Genomic DNA, 22,600 nt, shown 5'->3' on the forward strand with positions numbered 1-22,600 from the left:
GTAGAGCTTAATTCAGCCGCGCAAAATATTCAAATAATAAAAGTCAGTTTAACCCAGCCTGTCTTTCCCTAAAATTGTAACTTGGGGTGTCTACAGGAGCAGAATTGGCTTCAGCCTAAGGTGAACAGACGGCATACACACTTTCCAAAAGAGTTCAACTTTTGTCTCGTCAGTCCACAGGATGTTTTTCCTAAAAGTCTTGAGGATCATTAAGGTGAGTTCTGGAAAAACTGAGACAAGACTTAAAGTTATTTTTACACTGTGGTAGTTTTCATCTTGGAACTTTGTCATTGATGTGGAAAAATTACAACAAGGTCACACCTGCTAGTTGTATTGCTATATGTTTATTCTAAGTTCCTGTATATTCTCACCAAGATAAAGCTATTTGGGTAACATGTACAGCTGCATGTAAGGTTGAATGTTGTTTTTCCCAGCTGCATGGGAACCAGTCTGCTTCCAATGCTTTGGATCCTTTATCCCTTTTGTATATAACTCGTGTGTTTTCTCTGCCTGGCAGAGCTTTTCATCCAGACCTGCTTCATTATTGATTGTCCTACAAGCTCTCTGTATTGTGCACAATTCATGAATAAACCAGATAGAGTGATTTTACCTGAACAGTGCTTGGAAATAGTTTTTTTCCACAACACCATCTTGGCCATTTTTGTCTCTTTTTTTTTTACAATGTCATGACCTCTAACCTTAGTTGAGGCCAGAGAGGCCTGCCGCTCTTTAGATGTTTCTTTGGGGTTTTTGTGACCTGTTGGATGAGTCGTCACTGAGCTCTCGGGCTAATTTTGTTCCACCAGCTGATGGGAAGCTTTACCACTGTTCCATGTTTTCTCCATGTGTGGATAACGCCTCTCACTGTGGTTCACTGGAGTCCAACACTTTAGAAATGACTTTGTAACCCTTTCCAGACTGATAGAAATCCATTACTTTATTTGTTCCTGAATTTCCTTGGATCTCTGCATTGTGTCTGCCTTTTGATGGTATTTTGGTGTTCTTCACTTCGTCAGGCAGGTCCTGTTTAAGCTATGTCTTGATTAAGATCAGCTGTGTCAGCAATTATACCAGGGTGTGTCTAGAGACACTGAACTCAAGTGTGATAAATCAGTTATGATTTAACAGGAGGGATAATCAGTTTACACACAGCACCATTTAGGTTTGGATTTTTTTCCCCCCCTTAATAATAAACTTCATTTTAAAAATTGCATTTTGTGTTTGCATGTGTTGTCTTTGATTAATGTTTTTATTAACAACATTTGTCTGTTAAATCAGACCAAACGTTTCTTGCCTTTGGTCAACTAGAATTACCAAAGCTAATTTTGTTTGCTAAATGTCACAATAAGAAAAGAAAGAACATTTCAAAGATTTATTTACTGATGTTTTTCACAGAAGTTCAAGCATTTTAGGCTTCCTTCCATTAGCTTCTCACAGGAGCTTCCTAGATTTCCAGCTATTTACATCTCATATAAAGAGGTTGGGGGAAGGGTGGAAAGCAAATTTTGTTTCTGAAACACAGAACTCAGGGTTCCTTAGTTCTATCTGCATCTAAAACATGCAGATAGAGGCACATCTGCATGCAAATCTACCATATACCTATGAAGAACTTTTATATTAATGCCTTACATATGTAAAAAGAAACGAAAAGAAAAAGAAACTTACTCCGAAATGGCTGGTAAATATAACTGCTGCAGAAATGAATAAATGTTTTTGCAAAAAGTATGTCAGGAAAAAAAGGAACAACTACAAACAATATTATTATTGAATAGAAATACCAAAATTATTCAATTTTTCTTTTATTTTTAAAGAATATGATATTCCTAAAAAATACAATATTTATATTTATAAAAATAGAAATAGTTTTATCTATTTATATTTATCGGATGCATTTGTGGGCGGGTCAAAAACTCACTGGGAACTACAAAGCTATTTTGAACTACACACCGGAAGTGTCCCTGATTACTACAAAAACTTCGGTTGAACGAGCCTTTGCAGTCATGCCGATGCCGTGGTTCTGGACCATGCGGTCAGAACGGACCTGTACCGCTTCCATGCTGTGACTATAGTAAAATGCTCGTACAGAAGTGCCTCAGGTTGTGAAAGAGAGCAGGTGAGTGGTTAAAATACGGAACCATGTTCGCGCAGCTTAGCAACGAGCTAACATTAGCACACAGGGAGCTAACTGTGTTTACTTTCACGTGGAGCCACTGGCTTTCACTTTACAGCTGTCTGCTCGTTTAGGCTTCAACTGCATGGAAGATATCAAACTTTAGCAGCTACTGGAAACGTCAGTGAATGAAGGAAACAAGCTAGAAGGGAGCGAGACCTCACTTTCACTATCTTATCTCGACCTCTGCAGCTACGTTTATTTATTAATAGAAGCCAGTTAAGTGTGGACGTGATTTCAAATGGTCTCGCGCCATGTTAGACATTCTTGTATTTTCCAAAGCCGTGTTCTGCCATTTGGAAAAGGGGGAGTACACACCTAAGCAGACATATCAACCCGTAAATGATCAGTGTCTCAACTTCGTGTTGTGTTTGTATTTTTTTATAGGATAAAACTTCAGCAAAGACCTTAGAGAAGGGTCACCTTCAAGTGAACAAGCCGGATTAGAGTGAGTTATTCTTGACAATAAATGTACAAGAAGATGTGAATGAAAAATTTCCAGCAGTTTCTCAGAGTGTGATTATTTTTTCTTCCCTTACTGATATTGTAACCCTATCAACGCTATATTTTCCTTTTATTTCTTTCAGAACGAGAAAGCTGGTGCAGACCACAGAAAACCAGACAAAACTACTCCGGAAGATTAAATCAGAAGAAATGTTGCCTGTTCAGCCCTTTCATTCTGATATTTGTACATAAAATCAAATGCAATGTCAACCCCTACTAACTAGGGTCGAGCTATAATTACTAGAGGTCTAACGGTATCATGAAGACCAAGGAGCACAGCCGACAGGTCAAGGAGAAGGTCGTGGAGAAGTTTAAAGCAGGGTTAGGTTATAAAACAATATCCAAATCTTTGAAGATCTCTCATAGCTCTGTCGAAGCCATCATCCAAACATGGAAAGAGTACGGCACAACTTCGAGGCTTCCAGGACGTGGCCGTCCACCTAAACAAAGAATCCAGTCACAGAGGGTATTGTTCGCGGAGGCGTTGAAGAGGCCTGTGGTAATCCTGGAGAAGCTGCCGAGATCCACAGCTCAGGTGAGAGAATCCGCATTAAATACATCAGTTAGCTACACACTCCACCACCTTGAATAGACATGAGACGTGGGTGAGGTTTTGCAGTCCAGCAGAATGCCGCTGACCATGACCAGGTCAGCGCTACAGGGGCAACAACACGCTTGTAAGGCCGGTGTCCTGCAACTTTTAGATGTCTCTGCTTCCATATTTCCCAGCCAACAGTCATTAGCAGAACTCTGGAGAACCTGACTGGTTCTTCAGGAGCTGATTCAGCCATTTTACTTGCGTCTGCAAATGGTGTTGGACGATTTGCAGGCCTGGAGCTGTAGCCCTCTGGATTAGAGTGTCATTAAGATGAACAAAACAGTGGCTCCCCCTACTGCTGTTAAACAGCTGCCTTGACTTTTCATCTCTCTTCACAATGATCTGGATCTGACTAACGTGTAGTATTAAGTAAGTGTAACCTTAAATCAGTCTAAACTCATCAAACTTCCCTCAGATGGTTAAAATAAAATCAGGTCTAGTTTTGTACACCAATGTGCTGCTGTGTGTATGAGGATTTACCTCTTTAACCCAGTTAATACTTAAGATTTGATTCAGGTTGTATGTTAACAGTGTAAATAGTCACTTATATTTACACTGCATATGGAGTTATTCACAAATGCCCCAGAAATATGAAGGTTATTACAGTATAATTGTGGTATTTTATATATCTATTTCCATTTCAACACTCTTGGGAAAGGCAGAAACTGTTGAAACCAGATGTTTACATACAAATAAAGATATGCAACTGTCCTCCTTCTATTCTGGCAGTATTTAACTTTCATAAAAAATATTTTTTACATAATTGTCAATGTGAGCTTAAAAAAAATCAAGCTCCTTTTCCTCCTCTACGTGGTCTTACTGTCATCTTCAGAAGTACCCTTCTCAGCCAGAAACAACCAATCAGAGCCAGGAGGAGGAGGGTCTTAGCGCTGTCAATAGGGCTGATGTGCACACTGCTCAGTGGAGAAAAAGTTACAGAAACGGTTTATCTACTGGCTAAAGTGGGTCCTGGAGGGCCGGCATCCTGCATGTTTTAGTTCTCTCCCTGGAGGCTCCAACAACATTTTCAGCAAGTCAATGTTCTTCTCAGGCTTTCTAACCAGCCATAGTTGGATCCAGGTGCGTTAAACCAGGGAGAGAACTAAAACATTCAGGATGTTGGCCCTTGAGGACCCACTTTGGGGACCCCTCAGCTACAGTCATCCATAGCTATGCTAATTGCCTAGCCCTTCTCCTGCCTCTGATGGGTTGTTTCTGACTGGGCAGTGTATTTATACACTGTCAGTAGGAGCACAGGGAGAAGGCAGGAGGGATATTACCAGAATAAAGTCGTAGTAATGAGTAAAGTCATATTTTGAGAATGGTCATATTACAATAGACAATTTGCAATACTACTTTATTGATGAAGTATGACCATACTTTGTCATACAGAGGGGCTCCCCCAGCCTCCTGTAACTCCCCCTTCTTTTTTTAAAAAAGAAAAATTATTTCCATTTGCTAAATGGAACCAGTGTGACTCTGATGTCCTCTGTCTTGTAGCAGGGCAGAGAGATGGACGGGGTCGGCTGGAACTCCTCCAGGTCACAGGGTTCCTTCAGAGCGGACACCCTGTCCAGGCTGGCTAGCTTCATCGCACGCACCGACACCAAGCAACACACTGCCAACCATCCGCCCCCCTGCCTTCCTCTGTATGGCTGTCAGGAATGTGGAAAAGGCTTCCCTTATCCCAAAGATGTGCTGCAGCACCAGGAGATGGACGGCGTGCTGCCGAAGCCCCACCGCTGTACGCTGTGTGGCCAGCAGTTCTCCCTCAGGTCGTCCCTACAGCTGCACCGCTGCAACCTGGAGGCTGACAGCTGCAGCGCACCATGCGCCGCTGTGCTGTCGCACCCTGGCAAGCTTCAGGAGACGCCGCTGCACCGCCAGCCCCACCTGTTAGACAGCAGCCCGTATGCCTGCGCCCCCTGTGGGAGGGGCTTCAGCCAGAAGCAGGCACTGCTGCACCACCAGCAGGCCGGCTGCAGCGAGTCTCCGTCCAACGCTGCCGACGCCCGCAGCCTCCCAGACGACTCTCCACCCGTTTCTGAGGGCGACTCCGCCCACTCGGATTTCTCAGACACGCCAGGGCCCAGCGGAGGCGCGGTCAGCGCGTGCCGGATCTGTTCCAGGATCTTCTGCTCAGACACTGCGTTGCGGCGGCATTTTCAGGACAGCCATGCAGAGGAGACGCCCAGCACCAAAGCGACAAGTGAGGAAGACGAGGAGAGGAATGCAGTCGTGACCCTGAAAGCCAAGCGAAAGCTCCTGAGCTGCCGCTCGTGCGACATGGTCTTCAGGAGCACGTCACAGCTGTACATGCACCGCAAAGAGAAGCACCGCAGAGAGAAGCTCATCAGGAGGGAGGCCAGGCCCGTTGTGAAGAAGAGCCGGAAGCACAGCATGTATCCGTGTCAAATCTGCAGCAAAGTCTTCAGTCACCATCTGACTTTCAGGGCGCACTGCAGGCAGCACAAAGCAGCCGACTCCGCCCCCATCAACGACAATGGCAGCTCTGCAGACTGTGCAGTCCCAGACTCCCAATCCCTCACTAACGGCCCGGTAGCCAGACCGGGTCCACTCGGGAAGCCGCGCAGCATCTCTTCCAGTGTGGATGATTCAGGAGGGGAGTCCGAGCGAGAGGACAGCGAGTTCCCCTGTCCCTCCTGTCCAGAGGTTTTCTCCACCCAGCAGCAACTGAAGGAGCACATAGAGCTGCACCAGGCGTCGGAGAGACAGCGCCAGTGCAGCGTGTGTGCGTGTGAGATGGACAGGTCCAAAGGGCCAGCCTCCAGGAAGCAGAGACTGTACCACTGCGTTCCCTGCCAGCAGGGCTTCTCCGCTTTGGACTCGTTTCTAGAACACTGCCAGGAGCACCTCCGGGTCCGGGTGGAGGTGGAGGAGCAGCGCCTCTCCCTGCAGCCCACCAAGGCCTGACCGCCAGCTGCAGCTTCCTTATGCGCCAAACAAACAGCAGCGGCTGGACCCGGAGCGTTGGTTCTGCTCCTTGAGTCGTGTTGTGATGCGTTCAGGTGCTGAACGTGTCAGCTTGGTGTAGGAGAGCTTAAAATGTGTGACAGTAACTATTTGACTGATGGAGCTGATGACTGAATGTTATTCTGTAGCAACATATCAGGGTCTAAAGGAAGTCCATGTAAGCCTTTAACCACAGATTACCTTTCAGGTGTTCTGATCTCTGGATTCTGATTGGTTTAAATGACACCCATCAGTTTAAACAGAACTGCTGATGACGGGACCAAGCATCGCCACTAAAACGGTTAGGAGCAAATATAAAATGGCAATCAGAAACATCAGAGGTATCTACACACTGCAGTTGATATTAGCTAAGTGGATTTTTGTTTTTTTAGTCAAATATCCAGTTTGCCTTAGAAAGTGAATAAATGCATTAATCGTTATACTTCTGAAGTTCTCAACACAACTTGATTTGAAATGTTGCGTTTGTTTGAAGCTGTCTCTAAAGGTGGTTTAATGCAACTGCTGATGCAGAGAATGGTTGTAGGTCCTGTTCCAAGTATCCCCCCCCTTCAAATGTCTCTCCCCGAGCAGAACAAACTGGTACAAGATACTTCAATTTGAACAAAAATTCAACCTTGCATTTATTTTCTGAAGTGGTGTAACAATAAATCTTGGGGCTGATGCTGTGTCCAGCTTCTGTGGAGGTTTTGGTTCAGCTGAACTGTTCCAAGCATCATTCATGGAAATACTTGTTCTCTGTAGTTCAGATTCAGTTTGAAACAGTTGGGCTGAATGTCTCGCCTATGCAAACATGTGGATTAACAGCAGTTGAGAAGCAACTGGCATTGTTTTTCTTTTGGTTTAGATGCTGTTTACTATGAAAATTATATAAGATTATTTTCTAACTTTTTTTTTTTTCTTTTCAATAAATTGGTTCATACTGCTTTATAGATGACAGAATAAAACAACTCTACAGCTGAAATATTTGTTTTTTTTCCTCATTGTGAGACTGATGTTAAGGTTTGCTGGTGGGTTATTCTGCCTTAACATGACTGGCCTCTTGTATGTACGCAAGGAATTTATTTACATCATATAAAGATCTTGACCTTTTTCTTTTTTTATAATGCCCTAAATAAAATGGTTTATTGCAGTACTATGTCAGCCTGAGAATTCTTTTGGGGTAAAAAAAACCTTTTAGTCCATTTGTTCATTGGAAAAATGCTATAATGGAATTTTTTAACAAAGCCAAACGTGGCATATCCATCTTCTTTACACCCTTCTTCCCTAAATGGGGTCAGGAGGGTTGCTGGTGTCTATCTCCAGCTACGTTCCAGGCGAGAGGCGGGGTCACCCTGGACAGGTCACCAGTCTGTCGCAGGGCAACACAAAGACATACAAGACAAACAACCACGCACACACACACTCACACCTAGGGAGAATTTAGAGAAACCAATTAACCTGACAGTCATGTTTTTGGACTGTGGGAGGAAGCCGGAGAACCTGGAGAGAACCCACCATGCACAGGGAGAACATGCAAACTCCATGCAGAAAGACCCCGGACCGGGAATCGAACCCAGGACCTTCTTGCTGCAAGGCAACAACTCTACCAACTGCGCCACTGTGCAGCCCCAAACGTGGCATATATTGGTTCTTAATTATCTAAGATGTAACATATTTTTGGAATGTGTGCTTTTTAACTTCAGAGTTTTTGAAAACCTCCATCTTCTGTTTAATCTGGGATGATGTCATGGTAACAACAGTCTATTGGAGAAGACAAGGCTTCCCTCTTCCCAGCCACAGGGCCAGCTCTTCTGGGGGAGCAGCAGTGCTATCAGCTATTCAGCACAATAAGGTCGTTTTCTGTCTGAATTGTTATGAAATTCCATTGAACTAGACTGTGAATAATTGTATTTAAATGTCATGTATTTAAAAATATTTAGTCTGACTGGACAAGTTGCCTATAAAGCATCTTGACCTGACATATATAGTATGGTCTGATTTATGTCTTTAAAAATATCTGGAAGTACATGTAATTAAACTGATCAGACATTTGGATTTATTTTATTTTTTATTCAGAAGGACTAATGCATTGTATTTCTATATAAGACTTATGAATTAGTTTAAAACCATCACATTTCAACATTAAAAATGTTTTCAATGATTCTACAAAATCTTCTTCGCTACTAGTTATTCAAGACTCTGTCTCCTCCTGGCCTTTTGGGGGCGGTGTGAGACGTTGAAACCGGTCGCTGATAGGCCCTTTTTGCAATTACGTCAGACAACTTCCGTTCTGACCCTATGCACGCTTTCCTTCCGCGGCTTTGTCAAACGAACAGTTAGCACACAGGCTTGCTGCAACTAAAGACAAAATGAGCAAAGCACACCCACCAGAGCTGAAGAAGTAAGTCTACTTGGGTTTAATGTAAAGCGGGAACGGTAATCTTACTGTTTTTGTTCTTGGTAGAAATGATAGCAGCGTATTATCTCAGCTGTATTGTTTTCATTGGCAGGATGCTAACATTAGCAGTGTTGTTGGAATTATCCTGAATATAACTTTCATTTACAGAAAATGTCTTTCTATTTTAGGTTTATGGACAAGAAGCTTTCCTGTGAGTATAGCTCAATTTTCATTCACAGACACCGAATATTTTCTTTAAAGTGTTTCCGTCTAATTATTTCACTAAATGACAGGCAGCCATGATTAAAGCATAAAGAAACCCAACACACCTCCAGTTTTTGTTAAGACTTCTAGTTTGCTAGACAAGCTTCATAGTTCTAATACTTTTATGTATCAATCCTGTGTGACAGTAATAGCGGCTCCCACTAAGTATTTTACCATCTTCTAACATGATTATTTTTATCACCTAATGGTTTCCACAGCTCTATGGAGAAAATCTTATTTGGAGTTGTATTTCGTCTGCCTAAATATTATTTTTGTCATTTTCGTAGCTTATTTCTTCATTGTGTTTTGAAGTACCACAATTTTATTTTTCACTTCGGTTACAAAATTTCTATAAATAAAATTGTTTTGATCAATTTAGTACTCGATTGGCCTTTTAAACACACAATTTTTTTAACTTGTTTGGCATTACTTCTTTTTGCTACTACTACTCCAAACAATAGTACCAGAGGTTTTTAATACTATTATTTTGGGCTTTTGTTCCTACTACCTGGTTGGTGAGCAGCTTCACAAATAGTTGGATTTTGGTCATGTTTTTAATCGTTGTTGCAGTTACATGTTTTGTCATTCGACAGTTCCTTCCATCCTCCTGTTTTGTCCATATAAATTCCTGCCATGCACTGTTAAATGTGTTCTTTAAAATGGGCTCCATTTGAGATGAAGAACGGGGAGGAATGCTGTTGGATTTTTTTCCCCCCACATCATCAGACTTAAGTGTTTCAGCACTTTGTAAATAAGAAGTTGTTCTAATGTTTCGCCTAGTGAAATAAAAGTTAAACTGATTAAGGAATTCCAGATTGTAAAAAATAGCAAACATCGACATCAACCTTTTTTATATTTTCTTGGTAACAGCCTTTAAAGCCCTTCTAATATTTGTTCCAACAATTTCAGTTTAATTGTAAATTAAATTAATTCCTTCTTTGATAAATCTTAGTATTTTATATTTTGAACTAGAGATGACCACATCTGCTGCTTTAGAAGCTGTGAAATGACCCTTTATATCATTTATTTTTTTCACTAAATGTTTATCGTCTCCTTTATGTTCTAACTTCAACATATTTTTGTAAATTTGATCTAAAGAAATGAAAACCATTATCTGGAGCCGACTGCTTGTAACAAAGCATTTCACATTGGCAAAAAGGCGACATATTTATCTGAGCAAACACCTTTTTTATTGCGGAAAAAACTCCCAACCTCAGATCTTTTCAGGTGGTCATATTTTCTGATGAATCAGTAAATCTCACTTTAACCTTACAAGAACATGACTGGTAATTTTATCTATCAATCTTTTAGAAACACTAACTTATGCAAACTTTTGTGTTCATCAGGTTGTAATTTCTTTCTCTTTTTTTTTTTTTTGATACCAACATTTTTTTAAATAATTAGACCTTTTAATGCCCTCAATTGCCCAAATTTGACAGTCCAAAGAAAACTGAAGTGGAATAAATTTAACTTATTGTTTTGTTTCTGGTTTAAAAATCTTCTGAGGTTCTGTGTTTGTGTTGCAGTGAAGCTGAACGGAGGGAGGCATGTGCAGGGCATCCTGCGAGGGTTCGACCCCTTCATGAACCTGGTGATGGACGATTGTCTGGAGATGGGTCCAGGTGGACAGCAGAACACCATCGGCATGGTGGTCAGTACCTGGTGGCTCAGGAACCCGCTTCAGCTCTTAATGTTTGCTAGCCGAGAAACGGCGAGTTAATCTGATAACAGACACGGAGAGAAACCACCCAGATTCCCTCATTGTTCTCTGGGATTCTTCTGTCACTTATTAATGTTTAAAACTACTGATTCTATAATTCTATTTAAAAGAATGCAGTGTTTGATGTTTTGTGTTTTAATAAGTGTTTTGTTTTTTTTCTCTCTGCTGCAGGTCATCAGAGGAAACAGCATCATCATGTTGGAGGCTTTAGAGAGAGTATGAGAAGAGAGGAGGATGGTGGAAAGAATGAGCTGCAGTTTTATCTTTTGTTTTTTTTAAAGTTTTTGTTCTACAGATTGAGCAGTTGTGTGATGGCGAATTTCTTTTCATTTTGGTGTTTTGTGATTTAATGGGAATAAATTAAATTTTCCTTATTTGTTTTTGTGCCTGTCCTTTTTATTCTAAGGAAATTTATTGTATTATAATAGCCACTTAGCTAAAATGACTTCAAAGTAGATATTAGCTGGGTATGTCATTATATGATTTGGGGGGTTTATTTATTTTTTTCAGATGGAAGTTTTCTTGAAAGTAGTAGTTTTTTGACCTTGTATGGAAATCCTCCAGACAAGATGTACTCGTCAAAATTTCTGAACTGCAGTTACTTCCTACTTCTACAAGCTGTAAAACAGCATGTGCATAGCTAAGCTACAGCTTCTGAAAGTTGGAATGATACAATATACAAAATTGTTGTAAGGTATTCGATAAAAATGAGTCTGGCTTGTTCAGTTTAGTCAGAAAAAGCAATGTTTCTAGAATCAATTTTTCATACATGATTTATGTTTGAAAAATTACATCTGAACAAACCATAATGCACAGCGGCATATGAAGAGAAAATCAAAAACTTATAGACACAAACAGCCCATTTCAGTGGTTAAGTGATTTAAGGGACTGAGTTAAAGGAGACAAATGATATAGAAAACATGGTCTGAAATTTTTACTTTGGTTACTTAAACAAACCTGCTCTCATCAGTGCAACAAAAGGGTTTCACTGGTATATATATTGGGGGGAAAAACAATATATATTGAGCTCCAATACATCCCAAAAACATTTGACAAAAAATACGTTTCAGTAAAAGATACACTGAATGTAGATCTCAAAAGTGAAACTCTAAGAGTAGACCAACAGAGGGCGCTGTCTGCGCTTCCGTCCTGGAGGTAGACTTTTACTCTGAAAGCGTATTGACGTCAAAGACGTTGCGTCTCCGTCACGTAGCGTTTCGTAGCCGTTTTGACGGAATGTGGAAAGTAGCAATGTCGGAGGAGGTTGGGAAGGCGGTCCAGTCGGTGCTGGAGCGGGTGAAGCAGGCGGCGGCGCGGCGGCCCAAGGTAACAGCTGCGCCGAGAGCGCCTCTCTGATGCTCCGCTATGTACAGGCGGGAAAACAGCAAGGCGGTGGAGAGAGCTGAGATTATGCGAGGCTGCCAAACATCTCAACCTTTGGATAGGAGGCATTCGAGCCTGTGGCAGCACTTTCGTAACACGATTCGTGATTTAAAGTGACAGCATGTTAATGCGAGGATCCTTTCATTCTGTGGATGCACGTTCATCTCTTGGCATCGTTTTGTGGATTAAGCTGAGCCAATCAGAGTGGCGTGTTTTTTTATCACAGCATTTTTGATAGTTTATCTCAGATCATAGATACCTTCTTGTTATTTTTTAATTTCATATCTGCCGATAATTTTCATTTGGCCTAATTAAACTTTAAGAATTTTTCTTGAAGCATCGAGGTATAAAAAGGCTCCTAAACTCTTGAGATGGACCAGTGTTGTATCAGACATGTTGACAACCAAAATCTTTTGGAACTAACAGCTTGTCCACCAGAAGAAGAAAAAAATCAATATTCCAACACAAGATGTGATTCTCAAAGTTATTTGAATGAAGGTAAGGTCAGTCAGAGTTGGTCTTACTGCAGCACACTGTCCCGGTTTGGTCCTCATGTTGGTTCCTCACAGCATCTCAACCAGTACAGAGTAGCTCATACTTGTAGACTAAAAGGGACACAGTCGTTTTCAAGCTTTTTAGCAAATCTAAATCTGAGAAGTGTGGTACGCATTTCTATTCAGTCATTGCAGTTCCAGCCACACCACACATATTCTTGTGGCAGTCAGAGACCCGTGGCGCCGGTGCATGTACGCATCGACCGATCTTGACCCTTAGATGGGTTCGGGCAAAGGGCAAGCAGAGATTTTTATGGTTTTCTTCCAGCAGTACCTTTCCTTTTGCCACTCTTCCATGATAATAACAAACAACGCGACAGAATCTGAAAGAGTTGAATGGTGTGAATGCTCTTTGGAGGCACTGTAACAACCTGCACCAACCTCGGAACTCATCACCGATTCAGATGACGGATAGTTTGTCCTTCCTCAGACGCTCCCGGCTGTGCTGCCCCGCCTTGTAGCTGTCAGCAAGACCAAACCCCCAGAGATGATTGTGGAGGCCTACAGGCAAGGACAGCGCAACTTTGGAGAGAACTATGTGAGTAGGGAACGCTGCTGGCCATCAAGGAATTGATAGAGAGACTGACCTCTTTACGTCTCTCCTTCCAGGTTAATGAACTCGTGGACAAAGCGTCAGATCCACTGGTAGGTTCACATGTTCCAGAGGATGGAGTGCAGAGTTGAACCTTTTAGCTTTTACGACTGTCCTTCCTCCTTATCTAGATTTTAGAGTCATGTCCGGAAATCAAGTGGCATTTCATCGGCCACCTACAGAAGAACAATGTCAACAAGTTGCTGGGTGAGTGGCGTCAGCTCTGCTAGTCTTTTCTCCATTAGCGTCCTGTTTGCAAACCGTCACGAGTCGTTGCGTCCTCCAGGCGTCCCTAACCTTTTCCTCATGGAGACCATCGACTCCGCGAAGCTGGCCGACAGGGTCAACAGCTCGTGGCAGCGTCTCCGAGGAGCGAGCAGCCAGAGGTTAAAGGTCATGGTGCAGGTCAACACCAGTGGCGAGCAGAGTGAGTGTCGCTGATCACAGAAGTGAAGCTCCAGATTGCGTTTGGTGATGCAGTGCTCTACATATTTTGGTTTCAGACAAACACGGCCTGCCGCCGGAGGACACGGTCAACACGGTTAAACACATTGTGTCGCAGTGCTCAGCCCTGCATTTCTTAGGACTCATGACCATCGGTCGCTACGGTTACGACCTCACACTGGGGCCCAACCCTGACTTTCAGGTACAAACTTTCAGAGAAAGTCCGTTCATTTCTAGCAATCAAGGACATTTTTCCCATGTTAATACAACTGAGGGAGCTCAGAGTACGTCAGGATATTATTTTATGAGTGATTGTATGAGTCTTGGCGAGACACTTTACTCCACTTCTTTAGTGTTTCAGATGATGTTTTTAGAGTCTGCCCCTCAGTTGATCAATAAACTGGATTTTGGTCCTGGGGGTAGCAGGTCCTGGAGGGAAAGCCACACACCCCGTTCCCAGCAACACTCCCCAGCTCATTCTGGAGCCTCCCAAGTTATTTTGGGTTACAGCCTATTTGGGTCTACGCCCAGCCTCGCTCCTCCAGACTAGAGGCAGCAGCCATTAGCACACACTTGGTGGAACTGCACGTCTGCTGAGCTCATCATATGAACTGCTTCTTAGTCTAACACTCCTAAGGATGGTTGTAAACAGCATAATGAGAAGCATTGTCGTGATAATATCCTGACGTGGAAGGTTGGAAAGGGTAGGAGCTCCTTAAAGAGACAGAGGTCAATTTTATGGTGTCAAATATGGCTGTGATGAAAATCCATACTTCTTTTAAGTTATTTCTAACATATATTGTATTTTCATAATAATTCAAGGTAAAAGAGTTACTTTATTGTGCCTAGAAAATACAAATTTTGGTAAATACCAAAAAGTAGTTTTCACCTCATAGATGATTTGTTGATGCTTTCTTGGAGTAGTTTAGATAGGCACAGCTGAGAAGCTTCACTGGTTTTCCATGCGTCTTTTCATCTCAGCAAACAGTAACGGCTCCCATACATACTGATAGAAAGTTTCATGCATTTTATGCAGTTTATATTTACCTTATTGCAACAGTAAAAAGTCAAGTTAGGACTTCATGTTTACGTACATTAAAGGTTGAGGTCTAAATCGTCCTGTAGATGCTGTTGAGTCGGCGGCAGGAGGTGTGTGAGGGCTTGAAGCTGCCCATGGAGGAGGTGGAGCTCAGCATGGGCATGTCCACTGATTTTGAACACGCGGTAAGTTATTTGCGCTTGTTATCATGACAAAGCAGTGCGAGCAGCACTGGTGACAGAAAATGTGAGACGAGGAGAGGAACTGACGTGCAAACAGTCTTAATCCACTTCAAAATGAGAGCATCAATATGAACGTAACTATTTTAAGAACGCTTAGCAGCTGATAAACAAGATGTTTTATTCAACTGGAAGTTTATAGCTTAGCTTAAGGGAAGCTAAGTACGCTGCACATTTTCAAAGTTAGCTGAATCGCTGAAAGGAAAACGTAGCTATGCCGTTAGCGCATTAGTGGAAGTGTGCCCACCACTGGAGCATGCTAGCTACATTTTTACTTTTACCTTCCATTTTACACCGTTTTGGAATTTCAATGTTACTTTCTGAGCAGCACTTCCATTAACATTTCTTTCCTCTTTGGTCTGACCTGTACGCTCTCCTGCGGATTCAAGATCGAAGTGGGCGCCACCAACGTGCGAGTCGGCAGCATCATCTTCGGCAACAGGGAGTATCCCAACAGTGCGCTAAACACTCCCAATCCCACTCCAAATCCCAGTCCCCTTCCCAGTCCGGCTCCCAGTCCCGAGAAAACAGCCAAGACGGTGTCAGAAGAAGCTGCTAAGAAGATGCACCATCTCACCGTATCTGAACACTAAAATGAGATTATTAAAATACCTCCAGGACAATGAGGCGGGAGGGGGGGATAACATACATTTGGAGTTAGGACTGCAGCCTTCTTACATCGTTCTAAAAAAAAAAAAGTAGTCACAAAATAATAAACTTTGTTTCCCCTTTTAGATATTTCTAATCATTAAATTGACATTCAGTTACTAAATGAGGGGGAACTAAATGAGATAAGATGTCTTTTCCATCTCTACCAGTTGTGTCTAACTGGAGTGCTCTCACTTTCAACGTGTGGAAAAACAGTGACCACCAGTGGATTCAAGCCAATGAAAAACAGGAACTCAGATGTAGTAAGATTTTTTTTTTTTTTTTTTTTGCGGTGGTGGCTTAGGTGTTGGCAGTCAGTATCTTGAAGTTGACAGCAGTCCTGTAACAATAAGTAGGCTCAAATTTTCCACAACTCTCAAATCAGATTTTTTTTTTTTTTTTGCACCTCATATTTAATGAGACTGTTGCACAATTGGGTCACTATTCAAATATGTAGCATGAACATCCATATAGGCCTAGAACATATCCACCAGGAGTTGTTGTGGCTCTTTAAAAAGCAGATATTCTGTGCATATTATTCAATCCAGAATAAGGCCTGTGGTCTTTTCTTTCTAAATCTTACACTTTCATTGTCCAAGCTATTAAACATTATTCGTTTTTGCTCATTTTACTGACAAAAAGTAACTGTTGCTCAATTGTTCTGATTCTTCATGGTTGTCATTCTTGACTCCCAAGTGAGGGAGATTCCCTGAATGACATGATTATTAGATCTACCACTGATAGGATACTGACTGCTCACAGCTAGTCCACAAAACCTCACATCTAGTACTGATTTTTTGTTGTTTTTTTTGCTTTTAGTAAAATATCTAACTGGTGTAAACACACTTAACATCAGTTTCCGTTGTTCTCTTGTTAATTGGTTCATTGTTTTCTATTTTTCCAACTGAACAATGAGGTCAAAAGTTCCACTCGCTCCAATGAACCACTATACCTTGTAAAACAAAGATTTGATTTAATAAACTGTTTATCCCTTTATAACAATTACCGTGCATTTGATATGGTTTCGTATGATGTGCCAAATGTCTCAGATTTTATTCTTGATATTGACAAATCCGAGGGGAGGTTTTGTTTCTGTTTTTGTGTGTGTGTGTTTGTTTTTGTCTGTACAGTGGTGTGTTATACCAGATGAGAGAAAGTGAATCTATGCAAATGTTTGGTTTTCAAAGCTGCCAGCTGTGACGTCCAGCGGTTTCCTCTGAGGAACGCAGTGTTTTCCTGTTCTCATATAAAAGTGTAAGTGGAATAATAATTAAAAAAATAATAATAACTAAGATAGGAGGTAAACTTGTGATTAGACGTGTCCTTACTGTCAATAAGGCATTTCGGCATCGTTTGGTTTGGTTTTTGAAGAGAGGCCAAAGCCAAGCAATAAATTTTAATCTTGAAAATATCGATTAATTGCTGTGTATTTATTCCTTTTGTGGGGGGAAAAAAGTGGCATATTAAGCATCAGACGTGGACGTCGTTTGGACAAAGTTTCTTTATTAAGACTTTCAGGATGAAATCCAGATCAAATTCAAATTAAACATATTGAAAAACAATTTTTAGAACTGACGTCTTCTTTTATGAGTTATTACCATACGATATTTGAGAGTCTGGCCTGGATTGACAAATCGGCTCCCAAAATGGCAAACCTGGCGTTTTGTTACTGCTAAATAAATACAATCTGATGAAACAGCAGCCAGCCTGTAGAAACCAGTCTGTGAGTGAAAACCTTAAACAACCTGGAGGAAAAACCTTTAGATTCACTCCTAATTCACATTTAATGCAGCTGAAAGCATAAAGTACCAGAAAACCAAATGTTTCAAATTTTTTTCCCCCCACCATACTTCCATGAGCGGAAACTTTGACTATGCACTTGAGAGTAAGGGCTGCACGATGCGTCAGAGTCAACATTAGTAACGGCCATTTTACCATCTTTTTTAAGTAGCGTCAGGAGGGACGTTGAGGTATTTGTTTGGTCATGTGACAATAATGGTGACGCAGCGCAGAATAGTGGAGTGTTTAACTGAAGCAGCGATTTGATGGGGGTTTTTTTAATGGTGTTAAAAGGGTAAGAAAATTTACATATACATATATATCATAAATAATGTCAATAATATCCCTACCCTATGTGGTGGGATTTTTCAAAAATTATTTTCTGGAAAGAAAATGTTGGCCTCACTCTGCATCAGCCACTGGAATGATGAAAATACAGCAGAGAAACCTGGACCAGTGGGCCAAACATTCAATCTATAGAAGAAAAAAAAGAAAAACTGATGGTGACTGAACAGTTTAAGCTCAAAATACTTTTAGTGAAAAAGGAAAAAACAAAACTGCACAACCACCAAAAAACATTCAACACCTAAACCAACAATCACAAACTCGTGTGTTGTGGAATGAGTGAAACGTGTCGGCTAAAACGTTTGCTCTACAATTACTTTATGAATTTTTTTTTTATCTAATTTTAATCAAGAAATAGAAAGTGTTTTAAAAACTTTTACTTAGATCACTATATTAACCACTTCCTGCCTTCGAGTGTGTCGACAAGCTGATAAATGTTCATATCATGCGTGAGACCCAGGATAAAAAAATTATAAAAAGAGAGAAAGAAGGGCTTTCCCTAACATTCTAAAATTCAAGTACACTTATATGGTCTAGTCCAATCACTGGAGAATTCTGTCCCTTTAAACAGTTCCTACACGTCCTGGTGTACGGCTTCATCTGACAGTTCTTTTGAAAGCCCCTAAAGTCTGAGATGGACATGCAGCCTTTATGGCCTCTGCAGAGACACAAAGAACGTGTTGCCGACATTCCAGGATGAAACACACCAGGAAACCTCCAGATGGTCCTAGTCAAAACCTCAGCAGCTAAAAGCTGTTTTTGGACGGATTATTTGAGCTTTTGGTCACAAAGTTGTGACTGATTGGTGTTTAAATCCAAGCAAAATTGAGAAGAATCAAAGTACATTTTGAGGTACGTAACGACAGGCTGCAGCTAAAGTCAATATTCTTGTAGAACTTTAATTGGTTACAACATGTTTTTGTTAGTTTTTAAAATGATTTACTTAAAAAGCTCCTTTCACCCAATAACCACTGTGACCTGTACGGACAATACCTTCAGACAGCCTCCATGACGCCAAGCCAGATGGAAAAGGTTCCACATGTTTTATATCAGACACAGCTCCATGAACACCGCTAGAGACCACGCCCCTTTGGTTCCACAATCTCAGCTCTGTGTTCTGAAAGCTCACATGGCCCCTGATGTCAGCAGGATGTTTAAGGTGAACTGATTTTCCATGTCAGGAAACCATATCCAACAGGTCAAGCTCTGACGTTTCCTATCTTAAAGAAATATTAACGACAGAGATGAAAACGTCCTGAAATTGCGAACCAACTGTTCATGTATCAGGATAATATTTGGACACGTTGGAAATCAGGTTGAACACAACTGAAGGTTGTTACAAAACAGCAACAAAAACTAAACAACCAAACTTAAGTTATTTTCATGTAACAGTTTTAACATTCTACGTCTTTCACAGAAATCCTTTAGTGTAAAGACCCACAAAAAGAACAAAAAAATGTCCAGTGTGGTCCAAAAAAAAAAAAAAAAACCTAAACATGAGTGGAAATATAGCTGGGATGCGGCGCTTCTGCAGAAAACTGAAAACGTCAAGAAGTAAAACCGAAAAGCTTCCCAGGACTGGTGTGTGGATCTACTGGTACCAGATACGGCTGCCGACCGGGTCTGCTCCTCCTTTTAGTCCACCATGTTTCTCTCGTCTCCCGGAACGTGCTAAACCAGTTTTTTGGCTTCAAAGAAGCTTTTCAGGTGCCTCATCTGCCAGATCCCGGTGACGATGAGGATGAAGGTCTGAGCGATGGACCACCAGAGGACGCGCTGGTTGGTGCTCTCGCTCGTCATGCGGAACCTCTCCTCCCGGTACTGCCAGACACAAACCAGCGCAGTGAGCTCAAGGCTGAAGCAGCTCTGGCAAACATCTCAAACGTTTCCTTGTTTTGTTTTTCTGAACTGACCCTTTGGTAGCTCTGCTCCTTCTGGATCTGCTCCACCTGGTCCAGCAGCTGTCGCACTCTCAGCTGCAGCTCGGTCAGCTTATCTTTCGCTGCGATCTCAGGGTAGTTGTTGGTGTGTTCTCCGACCTGGATCTCCAAATGGACTCTCTGCAACATTACAGAGAAGTTACTGGCTGGTGTGAGGAGGAGGATGAGAAAAAAGCAATTTAAGATGGAAAAAAAAAGCGATGAACACAAAATGTACTATAAAATGTACTATAAGGGTGAAAGGGAAGGAAACTTCTAACTGAATGCAAACATTTTTTACAAATAAAAAATTGAAAAATGTGAACTGCTGAATAAAAGGTACGCATTAGCTAAGCAGTTAAAAAAAAAACAAAAAAAAAACTGAGCAATAAATGACACATCCTCCAAAAGACTTCTAAAAAGTACTGACGTACTGGCTCAACTTCTGGTTTTTATTCATAAAAACACAGAATATCATTATTGTTCTTCCAGGCTGCATTTCTGCACTACTTTGTGTTTGAGATCCCAATAAAATACATTAACGTTTAAAAGTTGAAAAGTGAAAAATGTCCAGGGGTGTGAATGCTTTTGCAAGTTGCTAACGAAACACAGCAGAAAGTTAGCAGCTTTAAGCTAAAAAAAAATAAAAAAATAAAAAATTAGACAAAACAAAACCGTAATGGTGTCTGTCTGAGGCGACGTTCCTACCAGCTTCCCTCCAGCGAACAGAGCCATCTTGGTGGAGTTGGAGTGCAGGCAGATCTGATGCTCTCCAGGAGTGTGGGAGGTGAACGTGAAGCGGCCCTCGGAGCCGTACTGACGGGACAAGATGATCTGGAACACACCGAGACCAGGAGCTTTAGGTTACCGTGGTGAGTGACGCACTGGGCGTCGTGGCGACACCTCCGCTCTGAGCTCACCTTCGTGTCTGGATCCTTGATCTCGACGTGCATCCCGAGGCCAGGAGTGGAGGGGAGGAAGGAACCGGTCTGCTTGTCCCAAAGCTGGGTCCGGTATTTTCCTGCCAGATACAGAACATCCCACACCTCTTAAAGGGACAGTAGCATGAATTTGTTACTTGGACATGGTATATTTCTGGGTTTAAACCAATAAATTTGAGTGATTCTTGTTACTGACTACGTTCTTATTGACCAATGACACTGAAGTTTGAAACTTGAGTGAGCTTCAGGCATAAAACAAACTGAGTATTGCTCTGAAATATTTCCACAAAAAAAATATCAATTTAGGTTCGTGGGGGTATTTCTAGTATTTGAAGTTATTTTGAAAATATTTTCTATCATTAAAGAGTAGATTTTTTTTAAACTTGAAGATGAGGAGTTGGGATGTGTTAGCCAATGCTCAATTATTTTGTGCTAATATGCAAAGAAAAAAAGGACCTAAGTACAATTTCACAATAAAAAGTTTTTCCATTTGACTCTTTTCATGCTTGTTTTTTATGAGTATAAACTCTGAAACTTTTTTCCATTTATTTTCAATGCTGAAGGGGTGCAAAAATTAGCTGGATGCATTTTATTTTGCTCTGTGGATTAAAAATCAAGTCTGAATTTTTTCAGATGAAAATATTTGCGACAACTTTAAGCGACATCGGCGTCTTACTTTTGCTGCTTTTTATTACTTTTTACTGTGAAACACTTTGTGACTGCACTCTGAGGGACGTGCTACATACACGTCATTTATTTCCCACTGGAAGGCCTCCGTGCCATCGCCTTAATCTTTAGCGCCTTCAACGGATTCTCTTTAAATTTAAAGAAGGTGAGGCTTGAAACCTTTTAAAGCCTTTTTATTATATGTGCTGCTGATCAGATAACAAGATAGAAAAGTGCATGTCAGGTAAGATGGATGACTGCTTCAAACCCCACTACCAACAATCTAGAGGATTCCTCTGACCTCTGGTTATGGATTCTGCTCTCTGTGTGGTTAAAGTGCCACCAGTCGCAGAAGTACAGCTCTGTTCTGGATGAATAGTCATCCTTACAGTAATGGTGTGACAGTGACTTCCTGCTGCTTCCTTCCGGTCATAATAAATGAAACCCCAACAACTGGCCTTCTGTCGCTGCTCTTCAGCAGATTTCATCTCCCACTCTTAATGAGAAGACTTTTAATCAGATCCTGAATAGCGAGAAAAGTGGAATATACAGTTGAACACGCAATAGTTTACATTGACAGAAAAAAAGGACCTCACGTTTCTTTTCTCCCCGTCTGAAGTTAAATCAGACCCAAACTTATTTTGTGAGGAAAAAAGAGTGGGTGTTTCTTCTTATTCGATGTATGTAAACTTCTGGTTTCAACTGTATATTGAATGAAACTTGCGTGTGGTGCAGTTAGCTACTACATTGGAGAGAGATGCAAGTTTAATGAACAGTAGAAATGTCATCGTTTCATCAGAATCACTGTAATCAGCCCAACCGGCTTTGTCCGATGCTGCATCTTCGTTACAACGAGCAGCTGTTAGCGCCGCCTGCTAGCTGGCCTCCAGTTCAGCTGCTAGCTTACCGATGACCATGGTCTCGTCGGGAATTTCCTCAATGAAGCATTTTTTCTCTGTCTCTCCGATGTGGAAGTACAGCCCACAGCTGGGGTAAATCCAGGCTAGTAGGATAGTAACAACAGCGGCTGGGACGGAGCGCATCATGTCACCTCCTTCGCTTTAGCATACATCAGCAGCTTCCCCTGCGGAACAAGGAAGGGGATTTCCTGCTAGCCGGAGAACTGTCTGCCCTGGGTTTGAACTGACAGGCACAATGTTTTCGTCTAACAAAGCAAAAGCCCCCTTTTATTACGGAAGAGGATTTGGACCACTGAAAAAAAAAAAAAAAGAAATCTGGGGGGTTTTTTAGTGCCAGAATAAATACACTTCAACCATAATCTCAGAGATTCAATCTATGAACAATAAAAGTAGCATAAAAGTTTAAAAATAAACTTAGCAGAATCACTTGCAATCCAATGTTTCAAGGAGAGATTCAAAGGTAATACACTCCAGAAGATTTCATGAGTTTTGTAGTTTATTTGA

The 22,600-nt window shown here is 41.5% G+C and overlaps 4 protein-coding genes across 5 annotated transcripts; 3 read left to right on the top strand and 1 right to left on the bottom strand.

The window, feature by feature from the left end:
• Positions 1-1,938: 1,938 nt before the first annotated feature.
• On the top strand, positions 1,939-7,398 carry si:ch211-148l7.4 (uncharacterized protein LOC563603 homolog). Of its 2 annotated transcripts, none has more exons than XM_044126436.1 (4): positions 1,939-2,113; positions 2,558-2,618; positions 2,758-3,209; positions 4,773-7,398. In XM_044126436.1, exons 3-4 carry the CDS (start codon positions 2,934-2,936, stop codon positions 6,204-6,206), a joined length of 1,710 nt encoding a protein of 569 aa, XP_043982371.1. In that variant the 5' UTR covers positions 1,939-2,113; positions 2,558-2,618; positions 2,758-2,933; the 3' UTR covers positions 6,207-7,398. The 2 variants fall into 2 exon arrangements, with proteins under 2 accessions (XP_043982371.1, XP_043982379.1); XM_044126444.1 differs by having other exon boundaries at positions 4,776-7,398.
• A 1,071-nt stretch (positions 7,399-8,469) lies between these two features.
• snrpg (small nuclear ribonucleoprotein polypeptide G) lies at positions 8,470-11,001 on the top strand. The gene is made up of 4 exons (XM_044126457.1): positions 8,470-8,646; positions 8,832-8,854; positions 10,434-10,558; positions 10,799-11,001. The coding sequence occupies exons 1-4, from the start codon at positions 8,615-8,617 to the stop codon at positions 10,847-10,849; spliced, it is 231 nt and encodes a 76-aa protein (XP_043982392.1). The 5' UTR covers positions 8,470-8,614; the 3' UTR covers positions 10,850-11,001.
• An 800-nt stretch (positions 11,002-11,801) lies between these two features.
• On the top strand, positions 11,802-16,528 carry LOC122836726 (pyridoxal phosphate binding protein). The gene is made up of 8 exons (XM_044126528.1): positions 11,802-11,953; positions 12,995-13,102; positions 13,174-13,209; positions 13,288-13,363; positions 13,443-13,583; positions 13,660-13,802; positions 14,726-14,824; positions 15,268-16,528. Exons 1-8 carry the CDS (start codon positions 11,864-11,866, stop codon positions 15,469-15,471), a joined length of 897 nt encoding a protein of 298 aa, XP_043982463.1. The 5' UTR covers positions 11,802-11,863; the 3' UTR covers positions 15,472-16,528.
• Positions 16,529-18,739: 2,211 nt separating this feature from the next.
• tmed4 (transmembrane p24 trafficking protein 4) lies at positions 18,740-22,321 on the bottom strand. Its single transcript, XM_044126541.1, has 5 exons — positions 22,084-22,321; positions 20,490-20,590; positions 20,278-20,403; positions 19,564-19,710; positions 18,740-19,471 (listed from the first exon to the last, which is right to left on the bottom strand). Exons 1-5 carry the CDS (start codon positions 22,220-22,222, stop codon positions 19,322-19,324), a joined length of 663 nt encoding a protein of 220 aa, XP_043982476.1. The 5' UTR covers positions 22,223-22,321; the 3' UTR covers positions 18,740-19,321.
• Between the last annotated feature and the right edge of the window lie 279 nt (positions 22,322-22,600).

The sequence above is a fragment of the Gambusia affinis genome, linkage group LG01 (genome assembly GCF_019740435.1).
Source record: "Gambusia affinis linkage group LG01, SWU_Gaff_1.0, whole genome shotgun sequence".
NCBI classification, from domain to species: domain Eukaryota; kingdom Metazoa; phylum Chordata; class Actinopteri; order Cyprinodontiformes; family Poeciliidae; genus Gambusia; species Gambusia affinis.